Source organism: Mobula hypostoma, chromosome 4 (assembly GCF_963921235.1).
Source record: "Mobula hypostoma chromosome 4, sMobHyp1.1, whole genome shotgun sequence".
Taxonomy (NCBI): domain Eukaryota; kingdom Metazoa; phylum Chordata; class Chondrichthyes; order Myliobatiformes; family Myliobatidae; genus Mobula; species Mobula hypostoma.
Genome location: NC_086100.1, coordinates 195,302,465 through 195,325,208, shown reverse-complemented (window position 1 = coordinate 195,325,208; position 22,744 = coordinate 195,302,465). Strand labels below are relative to the sequence as shown.

The 22,744-nt window shown below is 45.6% G+C and overlaps 1 protein-coding gene across 1 annotated transcript in view; it reads right to left on the bottom strand.

Annotated features, from left to right (window-relative positions):
* The window catches only part of nagk (N-acetylglucosamine kinase), a 49,128-nt gene that overhangs the window by 17,490 nt on the left and 8,894 nt on the right, over positions 1 to 22,744 (bottom strand). Inside the window, exon 4 of the mRNA XM_063045150.1 lies at positions 1,142 to 1,283. Coding sequence (XP_062901220.1) covers positions 1,142 to 1,283 — 142 coding nt within the window. The remainder of the gene's footprint in view (positions 1 to 1,141; positions 1,284 to 22,744) is intronic.

Genomic DNA, 22,744 nt, shown 5'->3' with positions numbered 1-22,744 from the left:
ACATTGTGTGCCGTCCACGTGGAGTTTGCATGTTCTCCCTAATATCCCCTCTGTGTAAAATTATCTATCCCGATATCCCAACTGTATTTTCCTCCAATTGCATTAACATTAACTATTTCCACCTTGGGAAAAAGTCCAACCTTTCTATGATTCTTATCATCTTATACATCTTTAGCAAGTCACCTTCAGTTCTAAGAGAAAATCTCCAGCTTGCTCAACCTATCCTCATAAGACATGCTCTGTAACCCAGACTCTCCTCTGCACCCTCTCTAAAGCTTCCACACCCCTTCCTATAAGGAGGCAACCAGAACTTAACACAATATTCTAAGTGTGGTCTAACCAGAGTTTAATAACACTGCAACATTACCTCATGGCTCTTGAACTCAGTCCCCTGACTACTGAAGGTCAACACATCATATGCCGTCTTAACCACTCTATCCATCATCAGGAACCCCTATCATCCAGGACATGCTCTCAACTCACTGCTGCTATCAGAAGGGAGGTACAGGAGCCTCAGACCTCACACCACCAGGTTCAAGAACAGTTATTACCCCTCAACCAGCAGGCTCTTGAACAGAGGGGATAACTTCACTCAACTTCACCTACCCCATCACTGAACTGTTCCCACAACTTATAGACTCACTTTCAAAAACTCTTCATCTCTTGTTCTTGATATTTATTGCTTTTTTATTTATTCTTACAATTATTTTTTCCCCTCTTTTTGTACTTACACATTTTATTTTTGTTTTTCACAGTGGTCATTTATCCTGTTGGTGTGTTCTTTCATTGATTCTATTGTGTTTTTTGCATTTACTGTGTATGTCTTGAAGAAAACGAATCTCAGGGTAGTACATGGTGACCTATTGTATATGTACTTCGATAATAAATTTACTGTGAACTTGTGCGGCAACTTTGACGGATCTATGGACATTTACCCGGAAGACCTGCCTGTTCCTTAACACTACTAAGAATCCTGCAATTAACCCTGTGCTGTGCCTTCAAGTTTGAGAATCTGTGCAGTGAGCCATTGCCAGTGGAAGGGTGAGGACTCCCCGTCTATGAAATATGCGTGGAGGTGAAGGAAGAAGAGCCTGACATCAAACGCATAACTGCTTAAAGAAGCAACTCCAGTGAGTCTTACCCCTATTGGTGGCAGTGGCTATCCCTCCTATTGCATCCGTGGTGATGTGGTATTTCTCACTCAGGTTTGGGTACCTCTCCCTCAGGAGCTGAACCAGTTTGTTGATGGCTTCTTTCTGCTCTCCGCCGCTCAGCGACATTCCCTGAGAAAGGAGCAAGCACTGAAATAAGAGGCAGCTGAAACTGGTTAATAACGACCCACGTCCGTGCAACGGAGAGGAAATTGTCTACTGGACTAAAAGCAAAGGACGTGGAAGCTTTAGAGAGGGCGTAGAGGAGATTTACCAGGATGCTACTTGGAATAGAAAGCATGTCTTAAGAGGGTAAGTTGAGTGAGCTAAGGCTTTTCACTGTAGATCAGGAGTTCCCAACCTTTTCATGCCATGGACCAATACCATTAAGCAAGGGGTTCCTGGACTCCAGGTTGGGAATCTTTGCTTAAAAGCAAAGAGGGACGAGAAGCAATTTGACAGAGGTGTACAAGATGATAAGAGGCGTAGATTGAGTAGACATCCAGAGACATTTTTCCCTGGAAGGAAATGGCTAATGCTAGGGGGCATAATTTTAAGGTGATTGCAGGAAAGTATTAGAGGGGGATGTTAGAGGCAAGTTCTTTACATGGAGATTGGTGGGTATGTGAACAAGGGTGGTGGTGGAGGCAGATACATTAGGGACATTTAAGAGACTCTTAGATAGGCACATAGATGATAGAAAAATAGAAGGCCACGAAGGAGGGAAAGGTTAGATTAATCTGCCTGTAAGGTGTTTGTACAATCTCCCCGTGACCACCTGGGTTTCCTCTGGGTTTCCAGACGTACTGGTTGGTAGGTTAATTGGTCATTGTAAATTGTCCCAAGATTAGGCTAGGGTTAAATTGGGGGATTGCTCTGCGGCACCGCTCGCAGAGCTGGATGGGCTTACTCCACCAAATAAATTTAAAAATAGGTTGGCACATCCCTGTACTGTACAGGGATGCACAGAAGGGCCTATACTGTTAGTTAGTTAGTTGAGTGGTACTGCAGCAACAACTTTGCACCCAACATCATTAAGACCAAAGAACCGATCATGGACTTCAAAGGGTAAGATGAGGGAACACACACACCAGTCCTCATCGAAGGATCAGAAGCGGAAAGAGTGAGCAATTGCAAGTTCTTGGGGTGTCAACATCTCTGAGGATTTATCCTGAGCCCAACATATCGATGTAGCTACAAAGAAGGCACACCAGTGGCTATATTTCATGAGTTTAAGGAGCTTTGCTATATCAACAAAGACACTCACAGATTTCTAGAGAGCATTCTAAATGTCTGTATCACCATCTGTTATGGGGGAGGGGGTCACTGAACAGGATCGAAATAAGCTGCAGAAAGGTGCAAACTCAGTCAGGTCCATCACGGCCACTAGTCTCCCCAGCATCCAGGAGATCTTCAAGCAGCGATGCCTCAGAAAAGCGGTATCCATTATTAAGGATCCCCATCACCCAGGACATGCCCTCTTCTCTTGCGACCATCAGGGAGGAGGTACGGTATCCTGAAGACACACATTCAATGATTCAAGAATAGCTTCTTCCCTCTGCCAACTGACTTCTGAATGGACATTAAACCCATAAACACAACCTAACTACTTTTTGTTTCTCTTTTAGTAACATAAAAAATTGTATATATATACACATACACTGCCTGACATAATACAGTAAATAATTGCATTGTACTACTGCCGCATAACAACAAATTTCACAACTTAAGACCATAAGACATAGGAGCCATTCAGCCCATCAAGTCCACTCTGCCATTCCATCATGGCCGTTCCTGGATCCCACAAAACTCCATACATCTGCCTTCTCGCCATAACCTTTGATACCCTAACCAATCAGAAAACTAACAACTTTCACACTAAATATACCCACGGATTTGGTCTCCACCACAGTCTGTGGCAGACCATTCCACAGATTCAATACTCTCTGGCTAAAAAAAATTCCTCCTTACTTCTGTTCTAAAGGGTCATCCTTCAATTTTAAAGCTGTCCCTGTAGTTCTAGACACCTCCCACTACAGGAAACATCCTCTCCACATCCACCCTATCTAATCCTTTCAATATTCAGTAAGTTTCAATGAGATCCCCACACATTCTTCTAAATTCCAGTGAGTACAGGCCCAAAGCTGCCAAACGCTCCTCATATGTTAACTCCTTCATTCCCGGAATCATCCTCGTGAACCTCCTCTGGACTCTCTCCAATGATAACACATACTTTCTGAGATATGGTGCCCAAAACTGTTGAAAATACTCTATGCAGCCGGACTAGTGTCTCAGAAGGCCTCAGCATTATCTCCTTGTTTTTATATTCTATTCCCCTTGAAATGAATGCCAACATTACATTTGGCGTCTTCACCACAGACTCAACCTGTAAATTAACCTTCTGGGAGTCTTGCACGAGGACTCCTAAAGTCGCTTTGCACCTCTGTTGTTCGAACCTTCTCCCCATTTGGATAAAAGTCTGTACTTTTGTTCCTTTTACCAAAATACATTATCACACATTTCCCAACACTGTATTCCATCTGCCACCTTTTTGCCCATTCTTCCAATTTGCCTAAACCCTGCTGCAATCACATTGCTTCCTCAGCTCTACCTACCCCTCCACCTATCTTCGCATCATCCACAAACTTTGCCACAAAGTATATGCCAGGGATATTAAACCTGATTCTGAGCTGTGTTCAAAGTTAAGATTTGTATCAAAGGTTGGCATAATGAAGCATTTTAAAAGAGTTTCCAATTACTTCGTTGTATATGGGCATTGATGCCAAGGTCAGAATATGATGTCTACACATAAGAGACTGCAGATGCTGGAATCTGGAACATACATACAAACTGCTGGAAGAACTCAGAGGATCAGGCAGCATGTGTGGAAGGAAATGGACAGCTGATGCTTTGGCTCGAGACTTCATCTGGACAGGAAAGGGAGAGATACCCCATATAAAATGGTGGGGTGGGAGGTAAGGGGCAGAACAAGAGTTAGCAGGTTGATCGGCAGGTGAGGGCAGGAATGATGTACCTGTATGTCACTCTATACAACCCTGAGATTCATTTTCTTGTCGGCATTTACAGGAAAATAGAGAAACATATTTGAATTTATGAAAAAGCTATACATAAATAATGCAAACAAGAATTCTGCAGACGCTGGAAATTCAAGCAACACACATCAAAGTTGCTGGTGAACGCAGCAGACCAGGCAGCATCTCTAGGAAGAGGTACAGTCGACGTTTCAGGCCGAGACCCTTCGTCAGGACTAACTGAAGGAAGAGTTAGTAAGAGATTTGAAAGTAGTGGGGGGGGGGGGGAGATCGAAAATGATAGGAGAAGACAGGAGGGGGAGGGATGGAGCCAAGAGCTGGACAGGTGATTGGCAAAGGGGATACGAGAGGATCATGGGACAGGAGGTCCAGGGAGAAAGACAAGGGGGGGGGATCCCAGAGGATGGGCGAGGGGGATAGTCAGAGGGACAGAGGGAGAAAAAGGAGAGTGAGAGAAAGAATGTGTGCATAAAAATAAGTAACAGATGGGGTACGAGGGGGAGGTGGGGCATTAGCGGAAGTTAGAGAAGTCGATGTTCATGCCATCAGGTTGGAGGCTACCCAGACAGAATATAAGGTGTTGTTCCTCCAACCTGAGTGTGGCTTCATCTTTACAGTAGAGGAGGCCGTGGATAGACATGTCAGAATGGGAATGGGATGTGGAATTAAAATGTGTGGCCATTGGGAGATCCTGCTTTCTCTGGCAGACAGAGCGTAGGTGTTCAGCAAAGCGGTCTCTCAGTCTGCGTCGGGTCTTGCAAATATATAGAAGGTCGCATCGGGAGCACCGGACGCAGTATATCACCCCAGTCGACTCACAGGTGAAGTGTCGCCTCACCTGGATGGACTGTCTGGGGCCCTGAATGGTGGTAAGGGAGGAAGTGTAAGGGCATGTGTAGCACTTGTTCCGCTTACAAGGATAAGTGCCAGGAGGGAGATCAGTGGGGAGGGATGGGGGGGGGACGAATGGACAAGGGAGTCGCGTAGGGAGCGATCCCTGCGGAAAGCGGGGGGGGGAGGGAAAGATGTGCTTAGTGGTGGGATCCCGTTGGAGGTGGCGGAAGTTACGGAGAATTATATGTTGGACCCGGAGGCTGGTGGGGTGCGGTGACTGCATTGGCGCTGCTTCCTGCATGCATGCTGAGCTCGTTGACTTTATTAACTTTGCCTCCAACTTTCACCCTGCCCTCAAGTTTACCTGGTCCATTTCCGACACCTCCCTCCCCTTTCTAGATCTTTCTGTCTCTGTCTCTGGAGACAGCTTATCCACTGATGTCTACTATAAGCCTACCGACTCTCACAGCTATCTGGACTATTCCTCTTCTCACCCTGTCTCTCGCAAAAATGCCATCCCCTTCTCGCAATTCCTCCATCTCTGCCGCATCTGCTCTCAGGATGAGGCTTTTCATTCCAGGACGAGGGAGGTGTCCTCCTTTTTTAAAGAAAGGGGCTTCCCTTCCACTACTATCAACTCTGCTCTCAAACACATCTCCCCCATTTCACGTACATCTGCTCTCACTCCATCCTCCCGCCACCCCACTAGGAATAGGGTTCCCCTGGTCCTCACCTACCACCCCACCAGCCTCCGGGTCCAACATATTATTCTCCGTAGCTTCCGCCACCTCCAACGGGATCCCACCACTAAGCACATCTTTCCCTCCCCCCCCCGCTTTCCGCAGGGATCGTTCCCTACGCGACTCCCTTGTCCATTCGTCCCCCCCATCCCTCCCCACTGATCTCCCTCCTGGCACTTATCCTTGTAAGCGGAACAAGTGCTACACATGCCCTTACACTTCCTCCCTTACCACCATTCAGGGCCCCAGACAGTCCTTCCAGGTGAGGCGACACTTCACCTGTGAGTCAGCTGGGGTGATATACTGCGTCCGGTGCTCCCGATGTGGCCTTCTGTATATTGGCAAGACCCAACGCAGACTGGGAGACCGCTTTGCTGAACACCTACGCTCTGTCCACCAGAGAAAGCAGAATCTCCCAGTGGCCATACATTTTAATTCCACATCCCATTCCTATTCTGACATGTCTATCCATGGCCTCCTCTACTGTAAAGATGAAGCTACACTCAGGTTGGAGGAACAACACCTTATATTCCGTCTGGGTAGCCTCCAACCCGATGGCATGAACATCGACTTCTCTAACTTCCGCTAATGCCCCACCTCCCGCTCGTACCCCATCTATTATTTATTTTTATACACACATTCTTTCTCTCACTCTCCTATTTCTCTCTCTGTCCCTCTGACTATACCCCTTGCCCATCCTCTGGGTTCCCCCCCCACCGTCTTTCTCCCCGGACCTCCTGTCCCATGATCCTCTCATATCCCCTTTGCCAATCACCTGTCCAGCTCTTGGCTCCATCCCTCCCCCTCCCGTCTTCTCCTATCATTTTGGATCTCCCCCTCCCCCTTTCAAATCTCTTACTAGCTCTTCCTTCAGTTAGTCCTGACGAAGGGTCTCAGCCTGAAACTCGACTGTGCCTCTTCCTAGAGATGCTGCCTGGCCTGCTGCGTTCACCAGCAACTTTGATGTGTGTTGATACATAAGTAATTACTGACAAACAACCAACATGCAAAAGAATGCAAATGATGCCAATAACATAAATAAATAATACGGAGAACTTGAGTTGTAGAGACCTTGAAGGTGAGTCCATAGGTTGTGGAATGTTGAGGTGAGTGAAGTTATCCACACTGGCTCAGAGCCTGATGGTTGAAGTATATTAAATGCACCTGAACTTGGTGGTGTGGGACCTGAGGCTCCTGTACCTCCTGCCCAATGATTGTAGAGAGCAGATGGTAGGAGAGAAGAGATCGTGGCCTGAAAGTCTACTCCTAGCGCCGAGAGGTGATGCGCACCCCAAACTTGTACGGACGTCCACAACAAGAGTCCAAGATGAAATGATTAAGATCAGCACAACATTCTGAGTCAGAAAGTTAAGAAGCCCAAGTCCCACTCGAGAGAAATGTGCACAAATTCTCGGCTGAATCCCTCAATGTGGAACTTAGAGTGGGCCTCATTGATACAACGCCTCAGCACAAAGGTAAAATCGTACTCGCCCTCTCAGGACACAGAAGAGAACAGCACGGGACAGGCCATTCAGCCCGCAATCATCTCTCCCATCCCTTTATAATCATGTGTCTGTCTATAGACCTCTTAAACTCCATCTCACTACCTATTCTAAGATCCTATGTAACATACTTGCCTCTTACCTCATCTTTAATCTTAAAAAGCCATATCAGGTTTCTGTGCAGTTCTGGTCACCTATCTACAGGAAAGATACCAACAGGAAGTGATTTGTCATTACTTTCTTCTGGGCAGTGTCTTTTCAAGTCGGGTGACCCCAGCCAGCCATTATCAATACTCTTCAGAGATTGTCCACCTGGCGTCAGTGGTCACATAACCAGGACTTGTGATATGTACCAGCTGCTTGTACCGCCATCCACCACTGCTCCCATGGCTTCACATGACCCCGATTTTGGGAGGGGGGGTGGGGGCGGGGGAGAGGGCTAAGCAGGTGTTACACCTTGCAGGATAGTGGAGGGAAGGAATGCCTTACGTCTCCTTTAGTACAGACGCATCTTCACCCCGCCACCTTAATTGAAAAGAGTGCGGAGAAAACTTACAAGGATGTTGCCGGGACTTGAGGACCTGAGTCACAGGGAAAGGCTGAATAGGGTAGGATTTTATTCCCTGGAGCTTAGGAGAATGAGGGGAGTATGGAGGGCTATGGTCCTGGTGCAGGTAGATAGGAGATGTCAGTGTAAATGGTTCAGTATGGACGAGTTGGGCCAAAGGGCCTGAATCTGTGTTGTACTTTTCTATGGTTCTATTTGACAGAGATATACAAAATTATGAGGGGTATAGGCAGGGTAAATGCAAGCAGGCTTTTCTGCTGAGGTTGGGTGGGTCTACAAGAGGTCATGGGTTAAGGGTGGAAGGTGAAGTGACAGGGGAGATATGAGGGGTATAGATGGGGTAAATGCAGACAGGCTTTTTCCACTGAGGTTGCTCTGGATTCCCAGCATCTGCAACCTGAGTTTATAATGTGCTGGGGGGGAAACTGTTTAAGATGTTTAAAAGGTGCCAAAATGTGCAGAGAGTACTGACATAGAGTTGACATAAGGGACTAGCTTAAAAGGGGATTTAATTACTAGCTTAATCAGTTTGGCACAACATGGTGGGCTAAAGGACCTATTCCCATGTTCTGTGTGTTATGATGTAGGTGTCGACTCAAAACTTCGACGTTTCCTTCCCTCCTGCTGATTCTGCTCAACCTTCTGAGTTCCTCCAGCAGATGCTTTGCAGTACAACACAGATCGCACGTTCCTCTCCACCTCTGCAAACTTCTGATAACCGTTCTCCACCGCCACCCTCTGGAACATCAGCTCTTGTACCTCATGCCCTCTTACATCTCTTCTTCTTAGATTGTCCATCGATTTTCGATGATGTCTGAGGCCTGGGCAAGGTTGTATGGAAGACCGGCAGTTGTCCATGCTGCAAGTCTCTCCTCTCCACGCCACCGATGTTGTCCAAGGGAAGGGCATTAGGACCCATACAGCTTGGCACCGGTGTTGTCGGAGAGCAATGTGTGATTAAGTGCTTTGCTCAAGGACACACACGCTGCCTCAGCTGAGGCTCGAACTCACGACCTTCAGATCACATGACTGACACCTTAACCACTTGGCCATGCGCCACACATCTTACATCTGATTACCAACAGACCCCAGCATCTTCCTGTAAAATCTTCCACATAACCTCTCGCCTTAATTAAATGATAAAATCATTACTGGCACTGCCATTAACCTCCACCAGGGTTAAATGATCGCCAGTGTTATAGGATTTACAAATAAATCATTAAATTAAAAGTTCAAAGTGCTTGATGTTGCGGCATTTGCCGAGCTTGGCAATTAGCTTGCAGACATCTCACCAGTCGAGGAGACATCCTCAGTGCGCAGTTGTTGGTATTTCTCCTGTTTATATAGGGTCCTGTTTGCTTGCCTCAACTGGGGATCTGCAAGCTATTTGCCAAACTCGGCGAAAACCACAGCATCAAACACCTCAACCCGAGCTACCAATATTCACCACCATCAAAGTACATTGTTTTATCAAAGTATTCCATATACAACCTTGAGATTTGTCTCCTTACAAATAGATCTAACAGAAGCCCATTAAAAAAAAGAAGGCTCTCACTCAATACACAAAAAAAACCAAATCATGGAAACAGTGAAAGTAAGCAAATAACATTCGGAACTGAAGTTCACGAAAGCGAGTCCACAGTCACAACGCCAGTCTCGGACGATTCAGGAACCCATTAATTGCAGGCCACAGCCCCAGTCCAATAAGGGCGAGTAAACCTTATGGAGCAGTAAACTAAACACTGGCTTGTCCCACAACTCTGGCCTCAACACCCCGACCTTTACAACCTGGCCTGACATTTAAATCAGTCAAAGCTCAGGTCATTCCTGGCTTTGACCTGGGACCTGCCACTTCAACACAGGCTGGGGCCCGGGCCCCTCTTTCCTTGGGCCTGTACCCTTGCTTTACAATCCGGGCCAGTGCTTAAATCAGCCAAACAGCAGGTCATTCCTCACTCTCACTCTGAGTAGTATGTTTTATTCAATTACTTCCACAAATTTGTTAAGAGCACTCCAAGTAATTCAAAGTAGCAGTCACAACAAGAGTTACAAATTCCTAAGTGTAAATATCACCAATAATTCAACCTGGTCCAATCACCATAAGACCACAAGACATACGAGCAACATTAGGCCATTCGGCCCATCGAGTCTTCTCCGCCTTTCAATCACGGCTGATCCTTTGTTTTCTCCTCCTCAACCTCAACTCCTGGTAACCTTTGATGCCATGACCAATCAAGAATCTATCAATCTCTGCCTTAAATACACCCAATGACCTGGCCTCCACAGCTGCATGTGGCAACAAATTCCACAAATTTCTCCGCATGTTCTGAATGGACGCCCTTCTATCCTGAGGCTGTGCCCTCTTGTCCTAGACTCTCCCACCATGGGAAACATCCTTTCCAAATTGATTCCATCTAGGCCTTTCAACATTCAAAAGGTTGCAATGAGATCCGCCCCCCCACCATCCTTCTAAATTCCAGCAAGTACAGACCCAGAGCCATCAAATGTTCCTCGTAAGATAACCCTTTCATTCCCAGAATCATCCTTGTGATCCTCCTCTGAACCCTCTCCAATGTCAGCACATCTTTTCCAAGATAAGGAGCCCAAATCAGTACACGATACTCAAGGTGAAGCCTCAGATCACATCCTTGCTCTTGTATTCTAGACCTCGTGAAATGAATGCTAACATGGCATTTGCCTTCCTCACCACTGACTCAACCTGCAAGTTAACCTTTAGGGTGTTCTACACAAGGACTCCCAAGTCATTTGGTATCTCAGATTTTTGGATTTTCTCTCCATTTAGAAAATAGTCTGCACATTTATTTCTACTACCAAAGTGCATGACCATGCATTTTCCAACATTATATTTCATTTGCCACTTTCTTACCCACTCTCTTAATCTGTCATTCTGCATTCTACCTGTTTCCTCAACACTACCTGCTCCTCCACCAATCTTCGTATCATCTACAAACTTGGCAACAAAGCCATCTATTCCATCATCTAAATCATTTATATACAGCATAAAAAGAAGTTGTCCCAGTACCAACCCCTGCGGAACACCACGAGACACTGGCAGCCAAACAGACGAGGATCTTTTTACTCCCACTCGCTGCCTCCTTCCAATCAGCCAATGCTCTAACCGCATTCGTAACTTTCCTGTAATACCATGGGCTCTTAACTTGGTAAGCAGCCTCATGTGTGACACCTTGTCAAAGGCCTTCTGAAAGTCCAAATATACAACATCCATTGCATCTTCTTTATCTATCCTACTTGTAATTTCCTCAAAGAATTCTAACAGGTTCCAAGCAGGATTTTCCCTAAAGGAAACAATGCTGACTTTGTCCTATCTTGTCCTGCGTCACAATTACTCCATCAGCTCATCCTTAACAATTGGCTCTAACTTCTTCCCAACCACTAAGGTCAGACTAACTGGTCTATAATTTCCTTTCTGCTGCCTTCCTCCTTTCTTAAAGAGTGGAGTGATATTTGCAATTTTCAAGTCCTTTAGCACCATGCCAGAGTCCAATGATTTTTGAAAGATCATTGCTAATGCCGCCACATCACAGAGATGTTATGGTCAAGAAAACTCACCAGCACCTTTACTTACATTCTCACTTCGTCCCTTCCCACTGGGCAGAAGATACAAAAGCCTGAAGCACATACCACCAGGCTCAAGGACAGTTGCCCACTGTAATCGGACTACAGTTGTAAGATTCTAGTATGAAAAGATGGCCTTGCAATTTATTTGTCTGCCTGCACTGCACTTTCTCTGTAAATGTAACACATTATTTTGCATTGTCATTGTTCACCATCGAGCACATCTTCAAAAGGCAATTCCACAAGAAGGTAGCAACTTCCCCTAAGGACAGTTACCATCTGGATCACACCCTCTTCTCATTACTACCATCAGGAAGGAGGTACAGGAGCCTGAAAACACACACTCAATATTTTAGGAACAAAATCTTCCCCTCTGCCATCAGATTTCTGAATGACCCATGAAGATTACATCACTATCTTGGTCTCCTTTTGCACTACCTACTTATGTTTTTCTATTTATCGTAACTTATAGTAATTTTTTTATGTATTGCATTGTACTGCTGCTGCAAAATAACAAATTCCACAACATACATTAGTGATATAAACCCGATTCTGATCTCCCTCATTGAACTGTTGTGATGAACTGATCTCTGTGGATAACATGCACTACAAAGTTTATCACTGTATCTCGGTACACGTGACAATAATAAACCAACTTTCTTCCTCAGAAGGCCAAGAAAACGCCACATTATAATTATAATAAATATTATGTACAACAGGATAGTCAATATAATATAGAAACACAGTTGTGTCAGCATGAATTAAGCAGTCTGATGGCCTGGTGGAAGAAGCTGTCCCGGAGCCTGTTGGTCCTGGCTTTTATGCTGCGGTACCGTTTCCCGGAAGGTAGCAGCTGGAACAGTTTGTGGTTGGGGTGACTCGGGTCCCCAACGATCCATCAGGCCCTTTTTACCCACCTGTCTCTGTAAATGTCCTGAATAGTGGGAAGTTCACATCTACAGATGCGCTGGGCTGTCCACACCATTCTCTGCAGAGTCCTGCGATTGAGGGAAGTACAGTTCCCATACCAGGCAGTGATACAGCCAGTCAGGATGCCCTCAACTGTGCACTGTAGAAAGTTCTTAGGATTTGGGGGCCCATTCCAAACTTCTTCAACCATCTGAGGTGAAAGAGGCACTGTTGTGCCTTTTTCACCACACAGCCGGTATGTACAGACCACGTGAGATCCTCGGTGATGTTTATGCCGAGGAACTTAAAGCTGTTCACCTTCTAAACCCCAGATCCATTGGTATCAATAGGGGCTAGACTATCTCCATTCCTCCTGTAGTCCACAACTAGCTCCTTTGTTTTTGTGACATTGAGGGAGAGGTTCTTTTCTTGACACCACTGTGTCAGGGTGATGACTTCTTCTCTGTAGGCTGCCTCATTATTATTTGAGATTAGGGCAATCAGTGTAGTGTTGTCAGCAAATTTAATTAGCAGATTGGAGCTGTGGGTAGCAATGCAGTCATGGGTATACAGAGAGTAAATGAGGGGGCTTAGGACACAGCCCCAAGGGGCACCTGTGTTGAGGGTCAGAAGGGCAAAGGTGAGGGAGCCCATTCTTACCAACTGCCGGCAATCTGACAGGAAGTCCAGGATCCAGCTACACAAGGCAGGGTCAAGGCTGAGTTCTCTGAGCTTCCTGTCAAGCCTGGAGGGAATTATGGTGTTGAATGCTAAACTGTAGTCTAAGAACAGCATTCTCACATAAGCATCTCTCTTCTCCAGATGTGTAAGGATGGTGTGTAGAGCTGTGGCTATTGCATCATCTGTCGATCGGTTGTGTTAGTAGGTGAACTGTGGGTGGTAGCAAGCTGCAGATGTCGTCCTTGACCAGCCTCTCAAAGCATTTGCTTATTATTGAGGTGAGTGCGACAGGACGCCAGTCGTTCAGACATGTTACCTTGGTCTTTTTAGGTACAGGGACAATGGTGGATGTTTTGAAGCAGGAGGGCACTCTACACTGGGAGAGGGAGAGATTAAAAATGTCTGTAAACACACCTGCCAGTTTGCTACGCACATCCTGAGCACTCGTCCTGGGATGCCATCCGGTCCTGCAGCCTTGCGACTGTCCACTTGCTGGAAACACCTACGTACTTCGGCCTCAGAGATGACCAAGAAGCCAGTCGCATCATCTACAGGTCTCCTCAGGGACTCAGTATTGATGACATCGAATCAAGCGTAAAAAATATTTAGCTCATCCGGGAGAGAGGCAGCAATGTTGGAAACTCCACTGTGTTTAGCTTTGAAGTCTGCGATGGTGCGCAGACCTTGCCGTAAGTTGCATGTGTTTTTGGTGGAAAGACGTGTCTGGATCTAGTCCCTGTATTGTTGTTCCATTGCCTTGATGACTTTGAGCAGATTGTAGCTGCACTTCTTGAGTTCCTGCTGTTTACTGGCAATGTAGGCTGTGTCACGCTGTAAATGCTGCTTGCACGGAACTGTTGATCCAGGGTTTCTAGTGTGGATAGACCCTGACCAATTTCTGGGGGGGCAACATCCTCGATGCACTTCTGGATGAAGCTCGTGACCCCTTCCGTGAACTTGGGGACATCCTCGTCATGGAAGACATTCTAGTTGACGTCATCAACTGTTGCACGGAGGGCAAGAGTGGACGGTTTTAACTATAGCCGCCTCTTCTTTCAGCTTGTGCCTGTATTATAGCAGCAGCAAAAGTACAGGAGGAGTGGTCCGATTTCCAACTGGGGGGCGAAGGAGTGCTTTGTAAGTATTGCGGAAGGGAGAGTAGCAGTGGTCGAGTATGACATCTCCCCGTGTGCTCACCTGGATGCGTTTACAAAATTCCGGAGAGACTTTAGACAGTGACGCTTTATTAAAGGTTACCGGTAATGATGAAGGCAGCCTCCTGGTGTACAGTCTCCAGATCCTTGAGATCCAGGCCAGTATCAGCCTCCGGCAGAATATACACAGCTGTGATAATAACCTGTGAATCCCCTGGGCAGCCAGAAAGGTCTACACAGCAGCACCAGGTGCTCCAGATCTGGGAAACAAAAGGATTTGAGGGCATGCGCATTTCACTCTGTTATTGCTTTTCCTCAATACAGGTTTCCCCCGCCATCCGAAGGTAGGGTGTTCCTATGAAACGGTTCATAAACTGGAATGTCGTAAAGTGAAGAAGCAATTACCATTTATTTATATGGGAAAAATTTGTGAGCGTCTGCAGACCCAAAAAATAACCTACCAAATCATGCCAAATAACACATAAAACCTAAAATAACAGTAACATATAGCAAAAGCAGGAACGATATGATAAATACACAGCCTATACAAAGTAGAAATATTTTTCCACAATCATTGCCGTACTGTCCACCGTAGCGAAAATCTCACGCAAGCACACTCGGCAAAAACACGGCACAAGCGCTGTTGGCAGAAACGCTCTCTGCAGTAACCTTTAAGCTATGAAGCTGCCAAATCATACCAAATAACACATAAAAGTACACAGCCTATATAAACTAGAAATAATGTATGTACAGTGTAGTATCACTTACGGGAATCGGGACAACACTGCCGAGCACACTGATAATGCTGTGTTAGGCTGAGTCATCAGAGGTTGGGGTGGTGCAGTGGTCCCCAACCTCCAGGCAGTGAACCAATACCGATCCACGGAGAATGCAGCGGTAGCTGGGATGCACCCAGCACATCTTTAACAAAAATGCCAAAATAAACAAGCTAATTATTTACGTGCTGGGCGGCACCTAATTAATTAGCACGTTTATTTCAGCTTTTTTTCATAAAGATGTGCTGGGTGCATCCCGGTTACCGCTGCATTCTCCGTGGAAATGTATCGGTCCACAGCCCGGGGGTTGGGACCACTGGGGTGGTGGGACACTAGGGTGTCATCTCATCGTCATCTGTTTCCATCAGGGCAGGCATGTCATCTTCTTCTATCTCAAAACGCTTAATTATGTCTAGCTTTACGCTAAGTGTAACACCCTTACGAGCTCTTTTAGGCTTTTCCGATACCTTAGAACTCACCTTGCTAATGGCTGCTCACAGGCACGTGTTTAAGCAATGCCGGCTAGAACGCAGTTCCGGGGGAGGAGCTTGGCTGTTCGGGGCGCACGCTGCCTTTTATCGTAACAGTGAAAACACCTTATGTTAGTGAAAACAGGTAACTAATGTAGGCCTTTTGTAACAGCGAGGTTCCATAAAGCGAACATTCGAAAAGCGGGAGACACCTGTATACTGCTGTGAAAAGCTGACCTAACTGCAGACGAGGCTTTTGCTGTATCTCTGTACACGTGGCAGTAGAACATAGAACAGTATAGCAGAGTATTTTTATTTATTTAGCATTCAAGCCGTGCTGCCCCAGCAACCCCAGACAAACCCAATTTAACCCTGACCTAATCACACGACAACGTACAATGACCAATTAACCTACCCGATACGTCTTTGGACTGTGGGAGGAAACAGGAGCAGCCGGAGAAAACCCACACATTCCATGGGGAGTCTCCTTACAGAGGATGCCGGGACTGAACTCGGAACTCCAGAATGTCTCTGTGACAGGCCCTTCAGCCCACAATATTGTGCTGAGCCTTTCAGCTACTTCAGATCAATCTACCCACGTAACATTCCATTTTTCTTCCATCTGAGTTTCATCTTTCATTCAAGCTTCTATCAAAACTTTAAATACCTCTACTACCATGTTCCATACACTCACTCTCCGAGTAAATAACGTATCTCTGACATCCTCCCCATACTTTCCTCCAATCACCTTAAAATTGAGTCCCCTCAAATTAGCCATTTCTGCCCTGAGAAAAGGTCTGGCTGTGCACTCTGTCGTTGTTTCTTGTCATCTTGTACACCTCTGACAATTCACCCTACGAAATACAATGTTGGAAAGTGTATGGTCATGCACTTTGGTAGAAGAAATAAACGGGCAGATTATTATTTAAATGGGGAGAGAATTCAATGTTCTGAGATGCAATGGGACTTGGGGGTCCTCGTACAGGATACCCTTAAGGTTAACCTCCAGGTTGAGTCGGTGGTGAAGAAGGCGAATGCAATGTTGGCATTCATTTCTAGAGGAATAGAGTATAGGAGCAGGGATGTGATGTTGAGGCTCTATAAGGCACTGGTAAGACCTCACTTGGAGTACTGTGGGCAGTTTTGGTCTCCTTATTTAAGAAAGGATGTGCTGACATTGGAGAGGGTTCAGAGAAGATTCACTAAAATGATTCCGGGAATGAGAGGGTTAACATATGAGGAACGTTTGACTGCTCTTGGACTGTATTCCTTGGAGTTTAGAAGAATGAGGGGGGACCTCATAGAAACATTTCGAATGTTGAAAGGCATGGACAGAGTGGATGTGGCGAAGTTGTTTCCCATGGTGGGGGAGTCTAGTACGAGAGGGCGTGACTTAAGGATTGAAGGGTGCCCATTCAGAACAGAGATGTAAAGAAATTTTCTTAGCCAGAGGGTGGTGAATCTGTGGAATTTGTTGCCACGGGCAGCAGTGGAGGTCAAGTCACTGGGTGTATTTAAGGCAGAGATTGATAGATATCTGAGTAGCCAGGGCATCAAAGGTTATGGTGAGAAGGCGGGGGAGTGGGACTAAATGGGAGAATGGATCAGCTCATGATAAAATGGCGGAGCAGACTCAATGGGCCGAATGGCCGACTTCTGCTCCTTTGCCTTATGGTCTTATGGTCTCTCATCCTCCTTCACTCCAGAGAGAAAAGCCCTAGCTTGTTCAACCTATCCTCATAAGATATACTCTATAATCCTGGTAAGTTTCTTCTGCATCCTCTATAAAGCTTCCACGTCCTTCCTATAATGCGGGGACAGAGTTGAACACAATACTCCAAGTGTGGTCTAAGCAGAGTTTTATAGAGCTGCAACGTTATAGACAGATAGACACTTTATTGATCCCAAAGGAACTTAGTGTCACAGTTGCATTACAAGTGTACAGATATACAAATATTAGAAATGAAGTAAGAAAGAATAAAAAATAAGTCTAACAGGAGGGGAGTCATCACTTCCCTGGCTGTAGGTTGACTCATTATTGAGCCTAATGGCCAAGGGTAAGAATGACCTCATATAACACTCTTTGGAGCAGCACAGTTGTCAAAAGTGCTCCTGTGTTCATGTCTGCTCCAGGGGTCCTTGGGTGACTCATGTAGCAGCAGAACTCTCACTGGATACAATAAAATAATCCTGTTTCGGCCTGATACAGCTAAAAAGCACAACGGCTTCCAAGATCAACAGAGATGTCTTAATGTGCTTAACCGAACTATCGCTGCTTAAAACTGACGGAAACCACACCTCATCCTCATAGCATTCCACGCAGGAAGCGTGACTGCAGAACAGAGAAAAAAGTGCGTTTAAGGATACGGGGTTTTAAACTCCCAATACCGACTATCTTGCTGGCAAACGTGCAGTCTCTGGTGATCTCGAAGCTAGGGTGCTGAATCAGAGGGACATTAGGACCACATGTATCTTTTGTTTCATGGAATCCTGGTTAACCCCTTCCGTACCAGATGCCGCAATTCAAATGGACGGGTTTACTATACACCGTCAGGATAGATCTATAGAGTCTCTCAAAAGCAGAGGTGGAGGAGTATGCCTCATCATCAACTCTGCTTGGTGGACATATATATCAGTGCTGTTCCAATTCTGCTCATCAGACCTGGAATATCTAGCAGTTAAGTATCATCCTTTTTACCGACCACAGGAGTTCTCCGAAGTCATTTTGGTAGCAGTATACATTCCAACTCAGGCCAATGTCAATCAGGCTTCAGATGATCTGAGCAATGGGATCAACATGCATGAAACAGCACACCCTAACACGTTCACCACCGTTTTGAGGGATTTTAACCAGGCCAGTCTGACAAAATCACTAGCAATTACCATCAACAGATCACTTGCAATACCAGAGGAAACAACACACTGGACCACTGCTACACCACCATCAAGAACGTCTGCCGTGCTATTCCACGCCCTCACTTTGGGAAGTCTGATCACCTGGCTGTGCTTCTACTCCCAGAGTATAGGCAGAGACTGAAGACTGCAGCACCAGTAGTGAAGACCAAGAAGGTTTGGACAAGGGAAATACAGGAATGCCTAAAGGACTGCTTTGAATTGGTGGCCTGGACTGTATTCAGGGATTCATCTTTGAATCTGAATGAGTTGTTACCGACTTCATTAAAACCTGTGTGGATGAGTGTGTGCCTACAAAGACTTACTGAACATTCCCAAACCAAAAGCCATGGATGTACCAGGAGGTATATCGTCTGCTGAAGGCTAGATCTGTGGCATTCAAGTCTGGCGACCCAGGCCTGTACCAGAAAACCAGGTCTGATTTGCAGAGGGCTATTTCAAGGGCGAAAGGACAATTTTAAACGAGGTTGGAGGTGACATACGATGTATGACAACTCTGGCAGGACTTGCAAGACAGTACTTCCTACAAAGCGAAACCCAACAGCATGAATGGCAGTGATGCTTCACTACCAGGTGAACTCAATGCCTGACCCCTTCTCCCGTCTTCAACCCTCCTCCTCTTCATGGACACCCCACTCTGGATCTCTTTATTGCTTTCCTCGACTGCTGCGTTCCACCAGCATTTTGTGTGTGTTGCCTTCTATGCACGCTTTGAAAGGGAGAATATAACTACAGCTGTGAAGATCCCTGCTGCACCTGATGACCCTGTGATATCGGTCTCTGAGGCCGGTGTTAGGCTGTCTGTAAAGACAGTGAACCCTCACAAGGTGGAAGGTCCCAGTGGAGTACCTGGTAAGGCTCTGAAAACCTGTGACAACCAACTGGCGGGAGTATTCAAGGACATTTTCAACCTTTCACAGCCACGGGAGGAAGTTTCCACTTGCTTCAAAAAGGCAGCAATTATACCAGTGCCTAAGAAGAATAATGTGAGCTGCCTTAATGACTATCGCCCGGTAGCACTCACATCTACAGTGATGAAATGCTTTGAGAGGTTGGTCATGACCAGACTGAACTCCTGGCTCAGCAAGGGCCTGGACCCATTGCAATTTGCCTATCGCCACAGTAGGTCAACAGCAAATGCAATCTCAATGGCTCTCCACATGGCTTTAGACACCTGGACAACACAAACACCTACGTCAGGATGCTGTTCATCAACCATGGTTCAGCATTTAATACCATCATTCCTACAATCCTGATTGAGAAGTTACAGTACCTGGGCCTCTGTATCTCCCTCTGTAATTGGATCCTCAACTTCCTAACTGGAAGACCACAATTTGTGTGGATTGGTGATAACATCTCCTCCTCACTGATGATCAACACTGGTGCACCTCACGGGGTGTGTGCTTAGCCCACCGCTCTACTCTCTCTATACCCATGACTGTGTGGCTAGGCGGAGCTCAAATACCATCTATAAACTTGCTGAAGATACAACCATTGTTGGTAGAATCTCAAATGGTGATGAGAAGGCATACAGGAGCAAGATATGCCAACTAGTGGAGTGGTGTCACGGCAACAACCTGGCACTCAACATCTGTAAGACGAACAAGCTGATTGTGGACTTCAAGACGGGAAAGACGAAGGAACACATACCAATCCTCATAGAGGGATCAGAAGTTCAAAAAGTGAGCAGTTTCAAGTTCCTGGGTGTCAAGATCTCTGAGGATCTAACCTGGTCCCAACATATCGATGTAGTTATAAGGAAGGCAAGACAGCAACTACACTTCATTAGGAGTTTGAAGAAATTTGGTATGTCAACAAATACACTCAAAAACTTCTCTAGATGTATCGTGGAGAACATTCTAACAGGCTGCATCACTGTCTGGTATGGGGGAGGGGAGGGGTTACTGCACAGGACCAAAAGAAGCTGCAGAGGGTTGTAAATTTAGTCAGCTCCATCTTGGGTACTAGCCTACAAAGTACCCAGGACACCTTCAAGGAGCGGTGTCTCAGAAAAGCAGCGTCCATTATTAAGGACCTCCAGCACCCAGGGCATGCCCTTTTCTCACTGTTACCATCAGGTAGGAGATACAGAAGCCTGAAGACACACACTCAGCGATTCAGGAACAGCTTCTTCCCCTCTGCCATCCGATTCCTAAATGGACATTGAACCCTTGAACACTACCTCACTTTTTAAATATATATTATTTCTGTTTTTGCACAATTTAAAATCTATTCAATATACATATAATGTAATTTATTTATTTTTTCTTCTATGTTATGCAGTGAATTGAACTGCTGCTGCCACTAAGTTAACAAATTTCACGACACATACCGGCGATAATAAACCCGATTCTGATTCTGTTCAACCAAGGTGGTATGCAGAGGGTGAGAAACCTTGTCCAGAATTGCCAGGATTTTCCATAAAGTCTTTTGTTCTATCACAGCCTCCAGTGTGACCAGTTTGACCTCTATAACAGAGCCAGTCTTTCTAATCAGTTTATTGAGCCTGTTGGCATCACCCGTGATGATGACATTGCCCCAGCACACCACCGCACAGGAGATTGTGCTGGCAACAGCAGACTGGTAGAACTGTGAAGGAGAGGCCTGCGTACTCCAAAGGATCTCAGCCTCCTCAGGAAGTAGAGGCTATTCTGGCCCTTGTACCCAGCCTCTGTGTTGGTGCTCCACTCAAGTCTGTCATTCAGGTGCACCCCCAGATACTTGTAGGTCCTCACCACATCCTTGTCCTCGTGGCCAATAGTAACAGGGAGCAATGCAGCCTTGGGCTTCCTAAAGTCCATCACCATCTCCTTTGTTTTACTGACTTTGAGCTGCAGATGATTCAGCTTGCACCATTTGCCAACATTATTAACGTCTGGTCAGAGTTAATAATAAACTAATTATCAATTATCAGAACTGGATGATAAAGTTTTCAAATCTTTTAAAGTAGCAACTTGGCACTTTACCAGTTTCTATTTAAGTACATTTCCCTCAGACTCTCTATAACAATCCACACAATCTACCACTGATTATACGAAGTGTTATGAATGAATGTGACGAAGCACCCCACCCCCCAGATACAACTCCTCACTCTGTAAGCTGATCCATTGTTTCACTGTGATGTCGCAAACAGATTTGTATAATAAATCTCATTGAGTCCTTCATTCTTTGATTGTTATGGTTATTTTTCTGTAGATTTATTGAGTATGTCCACAAAAAACAAACCTCAGGACTTTGATAATAAGTTTACTTTGAACTTTGAAGCTCATTTTCATTGAGTAACAGAGTATCAATTTCCTGTTCCACAAAAAAACCCAATGAAAATGCATACCCCGATAAATTCTCTGGAAATTCTTTGGTAACAGCTTCTTTCCCCAGGCTGTTAGACCTCTGAACACCTTGCTGCCATCCAGGACACATGTACACCCTGTCTGAATGTCCTTCACTTCCCACTCCCCAACTCAACGACACCCTCTCATCCACTGTTGTAGCTTTTATTGCTGCCATTTCACATATTTATGCAACTGCTCGTTTTACTATAATAGTGTCAGTAACATTACACTGTCTCACGTGAATTGTACCTCGCGCTTTATGTCAACCTGTCAGTCTTCAGGCCAATACACACAAAATGCTGCAGGGTCAGAAGGCATCTATGGAAATGAATAAACAGTTGACGTTTTGGGCTGAGACTCCAGCATTTTGTGTGTGTTGTAATGTTAACAGATTCACCAGAGAGACACTGAAACTGGCGGATAGAGAAGTGTTTTATTTAACCAAAACGAGCAGCAAGCATCATATTGATAGACTTTTAGGGGAAGAGGCCTCCCGACCCGACTACATGACATTTCTATATGCTAATGATCAAAAGTAACAGCAGGACAATTCTATAGTTACAATGTATCTACAATGCTTCCTGTGAATTACATATCGTTTTCACACACCAGACACCCAAATTGAATGTTAATCAGCATTGTCTGCTTTGCAATCAGTTCTAGTCCACAGCTCCAGGAAAACCATGTTCAGGGCTGCATTTTAAATTCAATCTACAATCCATAAGACCATAAGACAAAGGAGCAGAAGTCGGCCATTCGGCCCATTGAGTCTGCTCCGCCATTTTATCATGAGCTGATCCATTCCCCCATTTAGTCCCACTCTCCCGCCTTCTCACCATAACTTTTGATGCCCTGGCTACTCAGATACCTATCAATCTCTGTCTTAAATACACCCAATGACTTGGCCTCCACTGCTGCCCATGGCAACAAATTCCGTAGATTCACCACCCTCTGACTAAAAAAATTTCTTCGCATTTCTGTTCTGAATGGGCGCCCTACAATCCTTAAGTCATGCCCTCTCGTACTAGACTCCCCCATCATGGGAAACAACCTCTGTCCATGCC